Genomic DNA, 19,822 nt, shown 5'->3' with positions numbered 1-19,822 from the left:
CCCAATGGTAAAACTAAAACACTAGAAAGTGCAACAGAATAAATGAGTAAATAAATGAATAAATCTCTAAATGCAACTATTATCTTAAGCTTGGCTGTTGATAGTTTTTCAGAACTTTTTGTATCCATGTTTCATTCATTTCCTTATTCATTCATGCATTCATTCATTTGTTCTCATTTAAAAATTCCATTCGTTTTGGTTATTTTTAATGCCTTTGTGTATTAATCTAATATTAAATTACTGCTTTCCATTGAACAGCTGTATGATCACAGTTAAAACTGACTAGTATGAAAGGTACAACAGTATATATATACATAAGAAATTAGACACATGAATTGTTATAACATTTACTTAGTAATTTCACTTTTCTTTAACAAAACAACAATGTGCTTTTATTTGTGATTCACTTTGGAAAGCAGAGAGTTTCTCTAGACACCATGTTTTACCAGGAGGATCCTGCAGACTGGCAGAAAGAAATGTCTGAATTCCTTGATTTTATTGCAATATATATAATAAGAATTTATTTTACGTGGTAAAAGTAAACTTAGAATAAAGTTCTCTATCTATTTTAGATGCAACTTGTATAAGAGTTTTATTTAGTTTATTTTGGACCCTGGGGATACCAAATGGTTCCTGGTAAAGTGAGTCTCAGAGAAGCTTTCTGTAACATTTTACAGATTACCTCATTTCTTATTCCACACTTTAAAGGGATAATGCAGGCAAAGTAAAAACCAGAGTATGTCAAAAACAACAGCAAGTTGTTAGTCTAGTCTAAACTAGTCACAAGTTTGATCCACAACACACACATTTCTACCAATATATCATATATTTAAAAATATGACAATTTAATGAAAGCACTTTGTACTTAAAGCTAAACAAAACATTGTCAATACAATTATTTTAGGACATCAGCTTGGTAGGCATTTTCACCTCTCACTCATTTTATAAATTGATAATCAATAAATTGAAAAAAATAAAATAAAATAAAACTAATCATCAGTTGCAGCCCAACTGCAAATAATATCAGTGAGGGCTTTAAGAGCTTTTGATACATACATAAACTGGTAGAAAATAGAACTATCTGTAGTGCTAAAACTGAGAAAATAATTTTTCTCTGCACACATCACCAAGTGTTTTTCATACTCTGGTTTTTTAAAATGGTAAAATGCCTCTTAAATAACACTGTACAAGGTCACACTGTTTTCAGGTCCATAGTCACTTCAGTTAACAAGGGAAGGTTTGGTTCATACTGGTACATCGCACACACACACACACACACACACCTGCAGTCACATCATGACAAACATACACACGCATATATGGCACAAAAATATCCCCCTTCATCTCAGAGTCCGTCTGAAGTCCAGGCACAAAGACTCTTAAAGGGCCAGAACAACCAAAAGGGCCAAACTGCAGAAAGACATCACAACCTCAGCTGTTCAAACTCACAGAACAAATCAAGTTGGTAGTGAAACTATAGAAAAAAATATAAACATAAAGAATATGAAAAATGGGGAATAAAAACGTCAGTTATATATCAGGCATGCAAGCAAACACGCTGTAAACTTCAAAACTGGCAACTGGTCCAGAATCTCCACTAGGCGATTTGTTCAGGTCCACTTCACCACACAACAAAACCACAAGGAAATAACAAGGCTCAGAGGTCAGAGAACTTCTCATACCTGTGAATTCAGGATAAATAGTTCAGTGTCCTGGGGGCAGTTTGGAATAAACTGATCAATAGCTCACTATAGGCGAGTTCATAGCCTTGTGATTGATGCAATTTGACATCATTAGTTTCGTCACACATCAATAATGACTTATCTGTTTAAAGTTATATTGTTTAGGAAGCCTCTGATAATAATAATATTCATTTAATGCTGCAAATGTTCACAAAGTCAGACCTAAAAAAAAAAAAACAACATCTAAAAGGGCAGAGCCTTGAATTCCCTAATTCAGAATAAAGAGTTAAAAAGGCTGGACGGCAGATTATGAAAAAAATAAAGACTGCAGTATTTTAATTTATCTATTTATGTATGAATCTATAAAACAGCACTCTCCCTTTGAATCATATTCTGCAGTATCTGCCAACAAAGTGTGCTCTCAGCTATCTGATCAATAGGCTGATAGGATAAACAACACATCACTAATTGATGTGTGACATTAAGGATGTTGAACAACAAAAAAAATCATGGCACAGCAAAATTCCAGCTCTAACTGAAAACTGTCAATCACAGCTTGATGGCATCAACCTAAGCTAAAAAGTCACTCGTACACCTGGACTGATATTACTCAAGTTCCTTCTGCTAATGCAGTTTGATTGGACTAAAGCTTTGTGATGTGTAGTGTTCTTACAATAAATAAGGCTAAAGAAAAAACTGGAGTTTTTTTAAGGCAAAAGAAAGATGAGAAGGGGGAATTTTTGTTAATCTTAATTGTTGCCAGGAATGTAATCACTGATGTTCAGAATGTTTGAACAAAGATCTGCATGTGTATCTCAGTGTACAGTAAAAGGTCGGAACCTAGAATGAATTTCTTACGGTCAGAAGAAAACTGAAATCTTTGCTCGTATCTTGAAGCACTGGGCAACTTTACTTTTTGTTATCAGGTGGTTTGATTTGTTGTTGGACATTGTCACTGAAGGTTAATTCTTACTTTATGTTATTGCTTTGGAAGCTGGTTTAGAAAATGTGGCTATAGCTGCTATCATACTGCCTCCTCTGATTATTCTATATCAACCAAACCTAAATAATAAGGATGATCTGATGAAATTTGTTTCAAACCACATTAGCCTGGAAACAACTTATTCAAAGTGGGTCAGACTGTTGTAGGAACACAGTCCTATTACTGCTAAAAGATGAAGCACAATAGTAATTTTTGTAAATTAAAAATATGTAGAGGAGAAAGAATCTGAACAAAAATTCTTTACTGTGCTTTTGGAATTTAGCTGGTGCGATGCAGGCGTAGTGTAAGACACCTGACAGTCCTCCAACAGGAGAACTGCAGTGTATGTTAACAAAGAACCCCCACTGCAAGGCTGATAAGAGATGACAGAAAGTCTGTCCTATACTAGTACTAATAAAGTAATTTTAGTGTGTGAATCTGAAGGCGCCCAATACAAAAGTGGAACTGGAGTCTGCATTTCCCTTCTAGTTCAGATTGCAGCTGTTGTGACTACACCTCAGTCGGCATAGTGCATGATGGACTCCACATAGTTTCCTGGGAAGAGGCCAGTGGTTGCGTTCATCACTCCCTCAAACCAGCCGTCCTCGTTCTTCTTGATGACATAAATGATCGCTCCTTCCTGAAATGACAACTCATCCTCCTTGTCAGCAGCGTAGTCATAGATTGCAACCACTAGGGGGCAACAAATACACACCAAAGTATTATTGGCAGAACTATATATTTACATAAAACACAAATTCCTTATGTGTAATAGTACCTTTCTCCAGGTAGTTTCTGGGGGCCCATGGCGGGTCTTCTTCAGCATATGGGTCATTGTACTCCACTACTGCTGAGTCCTCCTCTTCATGTCCATCCTCCACTGGCTGAGGAGTGGGCAGGGGCTCCTCTGGCCCTGACTGGCTCTCAGTGGCTGGCTGAGATGGGGGAGGAGGGGTGTCTGAAACTGGAGGTTTCAGACAGCATTATCATTTTCAACAGGCTGATAAAGACTTTTCATTCTATATGTTATGTCCTGTTTCATTAGTAAGACACTAAAACTACTTACTGGACTCCTGAACTCGAGCAACAAAACCCATCAGAGGAAGCTGAGGGGTGAACTGGAGCAGGGATGGAGGCGGAGGGGAGGCTGTGAACACACCGTTCGTTATTTTATGACAATTTATTTAACATTTTTCTTTAGTAAAAATCACAGCCTGCAGTCTGACCTGGTTTAACAGTGCATACCTGGGCTCTGGTTGTAGTAGGGACCACCATTGACCTGGTTTTGTGTTACTATTGGCTGGCCAGTCACTGAAGGTGGGCGGCGGTATGGCAAGGACCCGCCCACCTGTGGGGTCTGCTGTCGAGGCTGAGGCCTGTTCATGCTGTAGAACTGAGGAACGAAAGGACCTGACATAACAGAAAGGGACACTGTTACACCTTTTCAAACTGATTAAGATTTGATGGGTCTCCTCAACAACTGACTGTTGTCTGTTCAGTACTCAGAAATAAACAGAGGAACAGAGAAGAGAGGAGCTGGAATTAGAGAAACACTAAGTGAACAAGAAGGGCTGCAGTGATGAAGAAACTCACCTTCGGGAGGTGATGAGGAAGAGGAGGAAGAGGACAGTGGAGGAGGGGCAGAAGGAAGGAGAGGAGACAGTTCCGACTGGACCTCGGACGTGCTGGGGGAAGGGTTAGAGGGTGGGGAAGCATTGGCATTAGGCGTGTTTGATTGTGAGTGCGGTTGAGGAGATGATTCAGCATGTTGTGAAGGGGAGTTTGGAGGCAAGGGTGCATTGGGTTGTGTTAAGGTTGTAGTGGACGAGGAGGAGGAGAAGGAGGAAGGTGTTGGAGACGGGGATGGGGAGGAGTTAGGAGCAGTGGAGGAGCAGCTAGCTGGTCCAGTGGTTGGGGAAACTTCAGGAGAGAAGGAAAAGGAAGATGAAAAAGGAAAAGCAGGAAGGAGTTAGGAAGTACGTTAACAGAGGGAGCTAAGATGTTATTACAAAAACATTCAAACCACTCACTAAGAAACATGCTGTTAATGTGTGTTTTTTTCTGGAATATTTAAAAAATGCATTATCATTATCCCCTCATGATGTGTCTTGACAAGAGAAGAAAAATAATAAACGGAGAGTAAAGAGTAAAAGGACCAGGAAGGACAGAATCATAGAGAAAGATGGGTATGCGTATCTGTGCATCTCTGTGTTGCTACCTGGGAAGGTGGAGGGCGGGGAGGGTGTTGGTACAGCAATGGGAATGCCCACACTGCCGCTGCCGCTGTTCTCCCTGCTGCTGCTGCGACTGCTGCTGCTGGGATGGCTACCTCCACTGCTGCCACTGCACACACACACATCAAATCTTATTCTCATGTTCTCTGCTCCTCCTGGTTTGCCTCTCTGACAAAGAGTTTGAACCAGCTGCACAATGAAATGTGTCCTACATCTACTGTAATTACTTATCAAATTCTGACTTACAAACAGTACACTGTACAAGCAAAGCATTAGTAATTTACTAAACAGATATTCAAATGAATGACAGACAGGAGAAAGAAGGAAAGAGGATGGCTCGCTGATGAAAATGAGACAGACTGCTCCCTGTAGAGCAACAGCAGCAGTGAGTCCAGTTAATGTCGCCACAAGCAGATGAAACAGTGAAAAGCTGAGCAATAGTAAGAAGTCCACAAGGTTGCATACAACTGCAGAGGAGTTAAATAAAGCTGTAAATGAATAAGTAAATTAAAATAAAGTTAGTTAGTGAATGCAGAGCAGATGGAAGCAGTGGGTTAGCATTGTGTGTCCTCTATGGTCTCGCAGCAGCGACAAAGAAACGAGATGCTGCTAAATAAAACCACAGAGTAAACACTAGACAGCAGCAGATTAAACACACTGAGAAGCCAAAGCAGAAGAGTATGAAGAAGCCGCCTTCATTAATGATATCTAAATAAAGGTGACATTTCATGTTTGGAAGTGATGAATGTCAGCCCTCTTTCAGTGTTTAAAAGGATGAAGCCATGAAGTCCAGCTCTGGCAGCCATGTTTGCAGGCTGACCCAGCTACCTGTATGTTCGGGGTCGATGGTTGAGGGTGGCAGTGCGGGCCGGACTCGGAAGCTGCCCAGCTGCCATATTGTTTCTGGTTGGGCTGGAGACATAATCATTGGGCACCACTGGGGGGCGCACTGGCTCCAGTGTCCTGTAGGGGGAGTTCTTCCTGTACATGCAAGAGGTATGGGTGAGGACGGGAGCGATGGGAGACACAAGCCTGTTTCTGATGAATATGTCCAAGTCATAGACATGTCCCATATATAATATATATATATATTATATATATATAATATGCCAGCTACACCAGAATGTATTTCCTGCAAGATTCTGAGATTATATCCTATGAGCAGCCTGTAAATGCTGTCCAAAAATAAATCTAATGCCAGCAGCTCCTTAGTAATTTATTGCTGCCTCTGATGTTAAATTTATCTGTGGTCAGTTCAGAACTAACCAACCTCCTCCTCCTCATATTCTACATTAAATGTATGTTCTGTAAAAGACTGAATGAGCAAGAAAACACTGTCTTATTATTATATTAATATTTCAATAACCTAAAAATGACACAATTTGCTAAGTATTTGGTTAATGTTGTTGTGCCAGAGTCACAATAACATGTCAATAAATACTGATATTAACTGTCTTACTCTGTAACACCATAAAAAAAGGCCATGATTAAATTAAATGAGAGATTAAACAGTCACAACCACAATCAAGAAATCACATCAAGATTGATAAGTAATTATGCATTATGTCTGCATTATAAATGTGCTGGGTTTCGTCTTTTTTCTTTCTGTGGGAGAAAAGCAGGAGTCTGTTAAGGTCATGTTTAAAGGTCAGGATGTATTTTTAGAGAATTTCAACTCCTACCGCATCAGAAAAATGTAGAGAAAAAAGGACAAATGAGTCCAACGAAGACATTTAAAACATCTAAATCAGACTGTGGAGACAAACAGCAGGCACGTTAATACATTTAGGGTAATTTCTCCTAAAATGAAGCCTATGTCCCATTTTTCACCTCAGCAAATCTATTTCAATTGATTTAAAACCCATATGTATTTTGAAATGAACCTCTGTCATCAGCTTATTGTCATTATTGCTTATTGGACAAAGGTTTATATGGAAACTACTATGGCAAGAGAAACAAACTGATACAGAGGTACTGCTGTTTACCCTGGAGCCTTTTTATGCTGTATCTGTTTACCTTTTGTCCAACTGATGCCATATAAATTATTAATAATTGGCTATTGGCCTCACTTTGATACTGAAGAAAATATAAACTTCAGATTTCCAGTCTAATGTGATTAGATTCTGCTACCTGTTACAACTCCTGTAATTTCACAAATCCCATCTGCAATGTTAATTTTGTTTGAGTGTTGTTCAGACCACAATACAGAATATTAAATGCTCCTCTGAGTTGTTGATGTGATGTGTGAGAAATGTGTGTGTGTGTGTGCGCTGTCAGAAGGCCTGCTGGCTGCAGCATGATGCCAACTCACTGCTGTGTATTTGCCTCTTGTCTCTGCATGCATATTTGTGTTTCTGTGCATGGACAGACGCACTTGGCTTGTTGAGCTTAGTTCCAACCAACTGTTAATCTGTATCTGTTCACTGTTTCTTCCATCTCTTTCTCTTCTTACAGGCCTGAATATCAGACATTTTCTAAACATCAGCTGTGAAAAGGGTCGTGTTTATAGCCGAGGAGAAAATCATTATGTAATCATTACAACAAAATTGGTTTTGAAATAAGAAAGAAGCATTGTAACAAGGATTATATATTGCATAATAGGTGCAAAAATATTATTAGGCTACTTGTTTATGGCATTTTCAAAAGGTAAACAATCCGATTATTCTATTAACATTCAGAGCACAACAGCCGGCTGATCAGCAGGTTACAGGAAACAGAAAAGAACACTGACAGGCAACAGAAGGGCTGAATGGTGCTCTGCCAGATGGCTCTCCTACCTTGCTGCACACAGAAATACACGCAGCTTGTAGTCAAAATAAAAATAGCTGGAAAACGGGTTTAGATAAGAAGAATTATACAACCAATGCATTAGATATTAACCTACAGTTAGCAAATGTTTAGCTTAGCCAATGAAGTTTCTCAGTCATCCAGGTCATATTCATTCAAGAGCTTGACGTGAGGCAACTGGACTTCATCAGTTCTGATGAAGCTGATTGGATAAACAGCAAAACGGCAAAACTCCAGTCCAGTTGCCTCACTCTGGAAAGTTAAGCTTCGCCTAACGTTAAGAACAGTAACAGGGAGAAGGTGACAGCTTGAGTTTTTCAATTTAAATGGTAAATGGTCTGTACATATAAATCACCTAATGATACCCAAAGCACTTTACATTACCTCACATTTACCCTTTCATGCACACAAGCGCACACACATATTCACACACCAACAGTGCAAAAAATTACAGATTAAAAAAATTACATTTACAAACAAGGAATAGGGGGTATGTGTCAAAAAATTCTCAGTAAGGAGCAGGTGGCCATGTCTGTAGCTTTTATGCTAAGCTAAGCAAACAAACTGCTAGCTATCACTTCACCTGTCTTCTGTAGCGTATAAAAGTGGTGTGACATTTTAGTTGAAAGACTATAGATGGAAAGAGAGAGACCTTATTGCCCTATTCTTCTCTACTCTGTGGAACTCCCACCGTTTGGGTGCTGTAATACCAGAGAGAGAGTGTGAAAAAGAGAAAGACGAAGGTGTGAGGAGGAGATATAGTAGAAGAGATGCAGATGGATGCACAGAAAAGATAGACAAGGAAACAAATGAAGGATAAGGAAGTGTAAATAAGAAAAGGAGAGAGGGAGAGGAAGGAGAGATACAGCTGGGTGACCTAGATGTTTGAGGGAAGAGAACACAACAAGCTTTCACAGCGCATGACGTTATTCCTCAGAGCACTGCGTTCACTGGGTGGGTGTGTGTGTGTGTGTGTGACTCCTTTCTGCCGGGTCAAATCTGTAATAAGCTCGCCGCAGGATGTTCTGATAAACACACACAAACTGCAGTGTGATATTTCAAAGTCAGCACAAAGAATAATATGTGCATCTGTGAAAGCAGATTTATCTTTGTAATTCTCAATTTGCAATTATACAAATATTTTTGCCAAACTAAACTGATGTAAATCCATGTGAAAATAAATAACTTACATAAAAACATAAAGACACAAGGCAAACACACATCAAAGGATCAGTCGAGATGAATTTCAGACAGACAGAGAGGGAGTGTTGGTTGGCTACGTACCCTAAGATGCCCTTCCCTGCCCTTGGAGGACTGGGTGGTTTTTGTGTTGGAGGGTTGGACCGGGACAGACCCCCTCCTAGTTTCATGTTCTGCTGGCCGTTCACCTGTGGAAAAAAAAAAACATACAATAGAGGTTAGCACTTTGAATAGCCTTTCAGAAAGTCTCCTGCTGCTTGGACTACAAGACCTCTGAAGGCGCTCTATCAGTAGTAGGTTCTTTAAGTTTTGTACGTTTTCAGGTAGAGCGGACTTGCATTAGACTAAGATACTTAAAGCCTCACTGGGGCCCAGTCATGGTTCACCAGTGTGTTCACTTCTGACACCACCAACCACGAACTTTTCACCACTTCACCAGCAGTGAATGCACACATACCAATTAAAAATGGCTTTGGATTATTAAGACACACACTGAGGGCAAGGCTGACAGATATCTGTGGGGTGTGGTTTAATTTGCTAGGACTGAATATAAGGCAGGACCCATGTAATGTCCAATCAAAACAGACAGCAGAAACAACATCACTGTGCTATATTAAGTAGAGTCAGACTGGCCAATTTTATTTGTGAGTTTAGGCTTTCAGATGCATGTTCTTGTACAGCATGTAGGTGTGTAGTACATCCTTACCTTGAACCTCAACAACCACTTAACACGTCAATGAAAGCAAAGAAAACAGGAGAAAGAGAAAATATCTAGAGGTTAGTTACAGTGCAACAGCATCATGCAAACATTATCAGGCTGAGACAGACACAGACAAAAGATATATATGTTGCTGGGAAAAGATGTGATGTAGCTCTGACAATGAGATGCTATGCACTCAAATACTTGTAAAGACAGTGAATTAATGCTATTCAGCCTACGTACAGGTTTCTCACACTATACATGTTTAGTGAGACAGTGACTGTAAGGAGTCATACATGCAAGTTTAGATCCAAATCACATAGACAAGTTTAACATCCAAACCAATTTCTACTGACCTTAACTCCATGTCCAATGTCATCCAGCACACCGTAGTCGATGGGCTTCCTAATGTATCGCACTGGCCTCTCCGGATTGGCTGGAGCAACAATTTTATGAGAGCGGGACGTGTTCTTGTTGGTTGTCAGGATCCCAATCTCCCGTCTCGCCACCTTCTCCTTGTGAATGTCAACAGTCTGAGAGGAGATTAGAAAGAAGATGGGGAGACAGTGGTTTCATCAGTGAGGAATCAAATGGTACTATGTGGTCCCTGTAAACACACCTGGCCTGGAAAACACCTGTACATGAATGCAGCACAGACAGAAATTTACCATAGATAACAGATATCAGATTTTATTGTGCGATTGATCCAATCAGATTTCAGTGGTAAACCACTGTGCATATGCTACAAGTCATCCAGCAGCATCAGCAGGATGTGAATGTAATGCAGTAGATATTTTGTTTTTATGGAGAAACAGACAGGCCTATAAAGCCTATTCATATATACATAGAGATTTAGAGAGAAGCAAAAAAGGGATACATGCTGACTTTTTGATTTAAATACTACCGAAGAGCTTCTGTATATGTTAAAAATGCACCACACCAACCAAACTCCAAATTCCTTTTGCACTGGTTGTGCCTTTTGTGTCAACATTTGACTTGACAGTTCTATCTCACATAAAACCTGCTTTATTAAGCGTGTTCATTAAAGGTAGGGTAGGAGATTTTGAAAACTCAGTGAGAGTCAGCCAGATTTTGAAAGTAAACACACGCCCCTTTCTCTCGGAGTTCACCCCGAAGCCACGCCTCCCAACCAGTCTGTGACTTCGGCCATCATGCATGTACCTCTCTGAAGCGCGCAGAGCAGGAAGAGAGTGACAACCAGCCAACTATACGTGCAGGGGCGCCTCGTAGGATTGGCTGATGTTTTTAGCGTTTTACAGCTTCCACAGATGAGTCATATTCTTAGTTTTAAAGCAAAACTGCCGAACTAATTGGTTGCTATCGGATTGTAAAGAGAAGTTAGACTAATTTAACAAAAAGTGCATCAGAATGAAATCTCCTACCCTACCTTTAAGCACATAGACAGTGTGTAAAAACCCAAAGTGCATTCAGTGTGAGAAACACATTTCACACTGCTCCATGCTCACACACTGCCGATATTTTTGGAGGACTGTATTTTAATATGGATGAAAACCTGTTCTTCAAGCCTGGAGTCAGCCATGTAATAACAATGCACTAAAATTCAGATACAAGAATGATATGTTATTGTGAAATAAAAACCACAAGACAGAAAACAATCTCCCCTTCAGAAAACAACGGATGCTTGTTTTCTTCTCTCTGCTCTTCTTGAGTAAATATTGCTTACTGCACTATGTAGCTTTGTGTCATCTGGCCTGCATATAAAGAAGCAGTCTGTGCAAAGAATCAGTGGAAGTCGATGACAAGAGTAGATGTGGTTGAAAATAAATCCTGCTTTCCCAGATAGCTAACAACCTCCAGGATGCCACCATTGTGTGGGTTTCACACAGAAAACAAGAGATGTAGGTGTTTTGACATGGTGTAAACTGCACAGATGAGCCAAAATATGATGACTCATATGCAAGAATATAAATGATGATCATTTTAAGCAGGTAAAAAGAAAAAAAACCTTGACAGTACAAATGTAGTTAATATGACAGAAGCATAATACATCAGGTAGTAGATTAATAATATAATAAATAATAAAAAAACACATAGGAATTAAACACCTGCCACCACCAGAGAATCTCTGAAGACATTGAGTATCTGAACAGTTACAAATACAATACATAGACACTACAGCGATTCACTTGTCTTGTGCTGTGAATGATGAACTTGAGGAATATTTTACCCCACAGACAGCATCTGATGTGTGTGTTTGGACGTGTCTTCCGCATGTTACACGACTACTCTGCCGATTACGGCAGCATGAAATGCAAAATACATCAGAAATGAAAATCTCAATGTAATTCCTTATGTGAGGAAGCCTCACTGCACAAAGTGCTCGCCTACATAACAGATGTGACTGTGTCTCACTGAACAGAAAGTGGTAATTATGACGCGCAACCACAGCCCGGCCTGACATAACAGAGAGAGAAGCATCTCATTATTTCTGCGCACAGAGTATTCTGATTATACTGATTATTCGGAGGTCTGTGAAGGAGAATAAACCCTCTGTACCACTGTTAACTACGGTACTTACTTTATTCCTCTGAATATACAGTTTCTCTGTAGAAGGATTTCAATGTGAATCAGTGAATACAAATATTTTGTCTAACAGAAGTATTTACTGTGCACTGAGGGACAATTCTGCTTATATTTTTTAAAGCTTATGAGGTTTGCTTAGGAATATGAATATCCTGGGCACAGCTGTAGTGTGAGATGTGTGGGTGCAGAGTGTTGTGTAAGGCTGATGGGATCACAGGCTAAACTACTAGGTGCGATCGCGCCTACAGGTGGTTTTATTTATTATCAGACCAGTTGACAAACAAAGAAGACTTATTTTCACAAATCGTGCATTAAATAAGATAATCTGACTTCCTGCAGGAATTTGATATTTTCGACATACAAAAAAGATGGCTACATTTATTTACACATGTCATGCTACTTTTGCTCATGGTTTTGATGATGGCATACAGGAGACACAGTAATATTTACATGGAACATCACCTTGGTGAGAAAATTTCCTGCCTACTTGTTTTTTTTAGAGCTTAAGATGGTGTTGAAGAAATATCTACCCAAGTTAACACACTCACCAACTAGCTGTGGACAATGCTGTAGTACCACTTACCACAGTAAACTGGGTTTTGAGTTGATGTAGTATCTAGTGTGTTCTCTGTACAACACAAGAGGAAGTAATACAATACTTTGTCTCTAGTACAGAAATCATCCAACTACAACCTGTATGATGAACTGAGAACTGTTTCTGCCATGCACTTTAACATTCCCTGTTACTATTTTAAGTGCACAATGCTTGCTTGAAATAAATAAATTAAATAAAAGCATAGCAGGGTCCAGAGAGGCTGAACATAAATGACCCTGCATGCATACATGATTACATTGCATGTTTTTTCATCCATTAGCTCTTCTACTATGCACAACACAGGCTTTTATGCAGCATGAGTACCCATGCATCTGTACTGTACTCACTTTTTTAAACCAAGTTTCAATTTTTTAGTTACAGTGTGCGTGCAGATACCTGGCCTAGATTAAAAAAAGTTAGTGAGGAGATAATACTTAAAGGTCACCAGACCTGTGAAATGTGGTTGACAGAGCTCTCCATCCGTCGAAGTTGTGAAGCTTGGATGTCCAGCATTTGTAGCACATTGTTGGCCAGTGTGTTGATGAGGTAGGCAACGCTGGCCAGAGACTGCGTGGTATAGCTCTTCGTCTCCTCCAGTGCTTGATGCTTGTCTGTGGACTACAGGGAAAAGGGAAAGATTCAGGACAGGAGTCCCACAATGATATATGTATTCATGTTTATTACTGATAACCTTTCATTTTTATTTCCATTGACTGTGACAGTTATTTTCTTGATTAATTAACAATAACATCCTAGAAAATCTGCCTGATAAAACAACAACAATATACACATAGAGACACATTCAGCATTTTATCAAGACAGTGAGTGTGTGTGTTTGCCAGACCGCACTTGTCACTGTGTATCATGTTTGCATGTCTACTGTATATGGGTACGTAACACAGTAGTGTGAATGAGGAATATATTTGTGAGAAACCTTAAGCACAAACAAGATTCTAGATTCAAGTTTGACTTAGTGTCAGGCATTTACCTGTGATGATTAGTGTTGAGGTAGAGGCCTATCAGGGAAAGCAATACACCCACTACAGTCCTCACAGCTATGGAAAACTAGCACGTGTGTGTGTGTGTTTGGTGGAGCACAATGTAGGTCACTGCAAACTCATTCATGCCCGAGGTTGACAAGAAACACACTGACACCCCATGTGTGTCTCTCTAATACACAAACACACACACAAGATATACGACAAACACTAACACATGAAAGACATTACACCAGACAGCACAAATGCAAAACACACACAGCACTTGTCATAGCTTCAGATGACCCAAAGCCCTACATTTTCAGTCAGAGGTCCAATCATTATCAGGTTTCTTGGTTTCTTCAAAATCATGGTTACAAAAAACTGATTAGGCTGTAGTAGCTGTGTAGTGATGCCTATGTATTACACACAAAAAAGTCCCTAAGGAAATTGTAAAGCTAAACGATGAAGCCCTTGCTTGCACTTGGGACTAATTCCCCCCATTGGGATGGCAAAGCATCCTTTTAGCACTGTGTCTGAGATCCTTAAAGGAGTAAATGAGGCAGTGAGGATGAGTGGACTGATTTAGCATTTGCATTGTGTAACGAGCAGAGAAGTTGAAGCAGGGACGAATTCTGCAATCTCTGCAAAAGCTGTAGCCAGGAAAATGTTTTAGTGCTGTAGGTGCGATTGTTGTGAACGCCTTCCTTAAAATGTAGTACAAATATAAGGCATAAACATAATTCCCTCTCCTTGTTTGCTCCTTGCACTTTTTCTAGATCATCTCTTCCTCCTTTCTACTCCACCCACATTTTATCACATCATTCTTATATCTCCTGTTTTTCCTTCTCTCTTTCCCATCAGCCATCTGATGTCCTGTTAGCAGTGACCTAGTTGGAGGGCTGCCTCCTCTGGCCTAAGGCGAGGGCAGAGCCACACACACACACACACACAGATGCTGTTGATGATTTTTTTTTCATTTCCAAGTTCGTGAATCATATCAGATCTACGTGGAATAATATGCATGCTCTGATTCCTCTGACCTCTTTTTTTAATTAAGACAGACTAGTCACATTCCTGCTGTTCATTTTTTCTGTGTAAGGATATAAGTACAAATCAGCTGACAAGATTTACACAGAAGGAGCTTTACTACACAGAGATGTGGTGACAACAAATGCTGTTAAGTAATCTTAAAAAATGATATTACATTAAATAGCTACTGTGGAGCATACATTTTAGATGTTTGGCAACTGATTGGTCTCAAATTCATTATACATCAAACTATACAGCCATATTTTATCCATCTGAGCAAGGACTCGCTGGAACAGATGGTCTGACCACCACAAAGTCTTAATCCCAGCATCATAAGGGCAGTGAAGGACAGAAGTGGCAGAAGACGCTTGGAACAACAAAGTACTTTGAAAAACTGTGAGCAAGTGTCTGCTGCTGGTCCTACAGGACACTCCTGACAGTTCAGTCTATTTCCTCTGGAGGGGAAATAACTATCATTTAACGCAATTTCCCCATTGTGGGACTAATAACGGTATTCTTAATCTTAATCCTAATAGTTATTTTAAGTCAATTGTACATTTTGAAGCTTCAATCACAAAATTATACATTATACATCGGTTCAGACTAGCAGTAGGCAACCGAAACACAAATTACAATAGAAATGAGAGCTAAAACCAGAGCAGACCTTTTGACCTTTCATCAAACCATAAAGGTCTCAGTACTGTAACTAATAACGCTATGAATCTTGTTTGCACCTTCACACAACAAGACGGCCACCAACGGCCAACAGTCTGCTTTTACCTTACAAGGACAGGTCCCTCTCATTGTGTGTGTGTGTGTGTGTGTGTGTAACTGCTACAGAAGGCATTCTCACTTCAAATGTACCCTTGTGTTGGTAATGTTGAGACATTGCAGCATTATGTTGTGTTCATGATGCCCCCTCTGCAAGCTGCAGCTCTGACGTCACAGCTGATTTCTATCAAAGCTACTACCAGTACATGTTTTTCCAAGGTAGCTGTTTCTTGTTTGTTTATCTAAAATAAAACCTTATTACTCCAATTCAGCATCATCTTTCTTTTATTTGGTGTCTATGCAGACAAACATGTGACCATGGACTGCACATGCTCCGCCTGTACAAAAACTGACATGTTTTGAACATGAAGATGCACATGGCTGTAATGGAGATTTAATTAACTGTGCAACACTAGTGGAGTATCACATAACTGTTTCAAATGAAAAAATATGAACTCAGCCTGCACACATGATCAGCCCTGGTCTGCCAAGCTTCTGATCACCAACTCATCTTCCTCAGCCTGTTTAGCGCCCACAGGCGCTGTTTCTGGCACCAGTGCGAAAAGTGAAGGCAGATACTTCAACTGGAAAACCAATTGCCATGGTTCCCAACCCAAAACACACACACACACTTACAACCAGCATCTATGTCCAGCCTCCTGCAGTGGGACCATGTGTTTTCAATGAGCAGCAGGAGGTCGAGTTACATTACAACTACCTCTGCTGTCAGCTAACTGGTACCAGCTGTGCAGCACCCAGAAGGAGCAAAACAGAATAGGACTGTATGTGCGTCTGTGTTTGCACATGCTCAGTATGGTCCAGCTCAGGGCTCCCACTAAAGAAAAATGAATGATGCTCATTAGATGCTTCATTTGCTGACATTTGAATAAATGTCTAAGTTTCTCTTTGAAAATAAGACAGCAGTTATTTAAGACTCCACCATGGCTATGTAAACCTGCGTCAATAGCTCATACGGTGGAGATGGGTGTGGTGTTATATTGAACACCTTGGTCTCCCACAAGAAATGTGAATTTCATGTATTCATACCAGACAATGAAAGGAGACTCAAGGAATTTTCAGTACTTGAGCAATTTTCTCAACACATTATTTAATCAATAAATGCTTCTAAAATTGCAACTAATTTTTTAATGAACGTTTTCATCAAATGAATGTTCATCAAAAATAAATTAAATTACTGCACTGTAATACACATTAAAAAAATATACAAGCAATCTCACAGAGCTATAGGCAGTCAGAACCAGATGCTTCGACTGAGCAGAGCATTGAAATTAACTTTAATTATCAGTTTAAGCAAAGACAGTACTTTAATTATTAGTTTTAGCAAAGACAGAACAGGAAAGTCAGCACAGCAGCTCATCTCCTGCTAGTAGTGCTTCCTGACATCAGCCTGATAGCGACAGACAGCTGTTAGCGGCTCAGCAGCTACAGACAGATGAAAAGTGGTCCCATACACCCATTACTTTGCCTCGTTTCAAAAGTAATATATCGTTAACAAATATAAACAGAGAAGCGCATGAGGGTTTGGGTAACATAACAGCCTCTACTTTGTAGCCACCAGTGTGCCCACTAATAATGTGCTTTCGCAAGGCGATGACTGTACTCTGAAGAGTGTTTGTGAGTGAAAGGATTCTTCACTCTGTAATATCATTGCATGGCCGCTATTTAACTGTGTTTTTCTTTAATTCAACAGAGAAAGCCTCTTTTAAAGCAAAATGCAGACATATATATATGTCTGCCCAGTAAATAAATGATAAATCTGATCAGCAGCTCAGACAGTTTTAGTAATAATATGAACAGTATTGTTAACGGTATAATGACCAGCTGTCCAGATTTAAAGTAATCTATAGAGATTGAATGCTTTGGCCACTTTACTTAGGAGGTGGCCCAACAGGGTCAAGAATAGCTTAACATGGGTCAACCCTGAATCCGAACATTTAGCCCATAAAACAGGATCAGCACTGGATTATGTAACAGTTCACATCATCTGCTGGCAGCAGCAATGTAGGCCATCCACTGATGTTAGGCCACATTTGGACATGTAGTATGAACGATTTAATGAAGTAGATTATTTTATTTATTTATTGAAAAGTCGTGATGTGATTACGGAGAAGAGAAAGCGACTGCTCACACAGACGGAGGAGAGTGTTATGAGTCATCTCAGTGACAGCAAAGGAAGGTGAGAGGGTGTAAAGGAAGGAAGAGACACAGCAGGAAAGGAAAAAAAATGGAATAAGAAAAGAACAGGAGAGAAACAAACATCGACATATGGCACACAAAACGGGTATGTAGATGTGCCGTCCAAAGACCCACACGAATGTGAGCAGTTAAGTAAATCTACACCAGACACACAAATTACAGTAACAGTTTGTGTAGTGCCGCATGTAGCCATCAGTAAGGCGAATAGTGGCATTTGTTATGTATTCAGGGATATATAGAGCCTGCAGAGATGCATCGTACACCGCCTGTGTGATACCCTTGTAGAAAAGTAACCATTACTGTTTCTCTTGGCTGACAGCAAAAGTCAAACATGCAGCTGTACAAATGTGGTGAATATGAAATGTGGAGATGAACAGGTGTGTATTTAGAGCCAACTGAGGAAGAACAGTTGTCCCCGACAGCCTTGCCTGCCCACGTATGCTCACATTAATGCCACAGTCTCCTCTGAACAAACACAAGAGGAAGAATTGCAGCAACTGGTTTCTCACTCACTATCCTAAGACGCTTATAACTCATGGTGAGGATATGAAGATTATCTGTCAATTCATGTCCTGATCATGTCCATATTGTGTTAATCATTGTAAAAGATTTCCTCCATCCATCAACAAATCTTTTCAGGTATATATATTTGGTTTATTTAATAATTAGACTAAGACTTAGATTAAGGATTTAACAGCTAAAAAACTTTACATTAGAACTGTGCAGGGAGACTTTGTAAGACCTGATCAATTAAATGATTGACGAATCTGCAGTATAAGGAAATAATTCAATCACCTTGTGATTTTGTCTAAAAAAATCTATGTACCAAAGTATATGCTTGGTTGTATCATCCATTTAAGACCTTACAATTGAACACTTAATTCAGCCAAGGTACCCTATGAGGGTACATAGAAGGTATTAAATCATCACATCTCCTGTTTAAAAAGCTATAGACTATTGTTTTAACATTATAGATAAAAGGAGTCCATTCTCTAATGGTGTCTGGTGTCAATGGGGCAGTAAACCGCCACATCCGCCTCTTAGTATGTTGTCAAACCAAACTTCCGTCAACAAATCTCTGTTTAAACATGTCCTGCCTATTTGCAAATGTTACACACGTAGTATGAGACATTTTACGAATACAATATACAGATATGTAATTCGGCAAGTATAAAATGACATATCACTTTCTAATTCGGCAAAATATGAACTTTTATAACTATCCAAGTCACATCCATGACATTCCCACTGTCACGTTCACCACCTTCCCTCAGTCTATGGCAGTTGTAAAAGTTACATTTTTCACTAGAACAGGCGTGTTTTAGTGCAACAACAAGAGGCCACGCTGGGTAAAAGATCTCAGATATTCAGAGATTCGAATTTAATTCAATTCGGCGTGAGTTTTATTCCCATCATTTATATGTAAGCTAGTGGTAACATAACGGATTTTTTTTTTGGTACAGTCATTCCATCACTCCTCTCTCGCTCCAAACCGCCCACTCCCTGCTGACTTTACCTCGATGTTATTAGAAGTGAATTTATACACCGGGTGTTTGAAATAACCACCACATACCTGGACATAGTTGCTTTCGCAGTACTCGGCTACTCTCTCCAGGTTAGTAAAACTGTCCAGTAACGCTCTCCGTCCCGCAGGAATTTCTTCCTCCAGCAGCATCTGCAGCTCCGCCATCTTTACATGATTTTTTACTACTAACGGCTGCGGCGCGTGCTGACTGGATGCTTCTTGCTGCTTTCAGGGACTGTGGGAAAGACCACAATTATAATATACTGAATGGGGAAAGTGGGTGTTTCTGTCACAATCGGTTTGGCGAGCGAAAGATACGTTTAAGGGGTTACAGTTCTAAACGGAAAACTGGAAATGGTTAGCAGGGGCATTAGACTGTTAATCTTTTTGCGTAGAAAGTCAATAAAATGATGACACACAACAATGACATACAAATCAAAGCCGTAGTGACTGTTATCGATCGAAATGACAACAAAGCCTAAACACAACCAGTAAGACATACAAACACACAATGACTACAATGACAAAAAAAGTCACAAAAATGAACTGACACCA

General features: G+C 39.7%; 1 protein-coding gene across 2 annotated transcripts; it reads right to left on the bottom strand.

Moving 5' to 3' along the window:
* Positions 1-333: 333 nt before the first annotated feature.
* Positions 334-19,449, bottom strand: LOC114426633 (abl interactor 2-like). 2 transcript variants are annotated; one of them, XM_028394160.1, is made up of 11 exons: positions 19,316-19,449; positions 13,196-13,363; positions 9,942-10,118; positions 9,592-9,609; positions 8,970-9,073; positions 5,727-5,879; positions 4,883-5,007; positions 3,910-4,074; positions 3,731-3,811; positions 3,443-3,628; positions 334-3,357 (listed from the first exon to the last, which is right to left on the bottom strand). In XM_028394160.1, exons 1-11 carry the CDS (start codon positions 19,430-19,432, stop codon positions 3,182-3,184), a joined length of 1,470 nt encoding a protein of 489 aa, XP_028249961.1. In that variant the 5' UTR covers positions 19,433-19,449; the 3' UTR covers positions 334-3,181. The 2 variants fall into 2 exon arrangements, with proteins under 2 accessions (XP_028249961.1, XP_028249962.1); XM_028394161.1 differs by lacking the exon at positions 9,592-9,609.
* Positions 19,450-19,822: the final 373 nt, after the last annotated feature.

This window comes from Parambassis ranga, chromosome 21, assembly GCF_900634625.1.
Source record: "Parambassis ranga chromosome 21, fParRan2.1, whole genome shotgun sequence".
NCBI classification, from domain to species: domain Eukaryota; kingdom Metazoa; phylum Chordata; class Actinopteri; family Ambassidae; genus Parambassis; species Parambassis ranga.
This window is presented reverse-complemented; position numbering and strand designations above follow the sequence as displayed.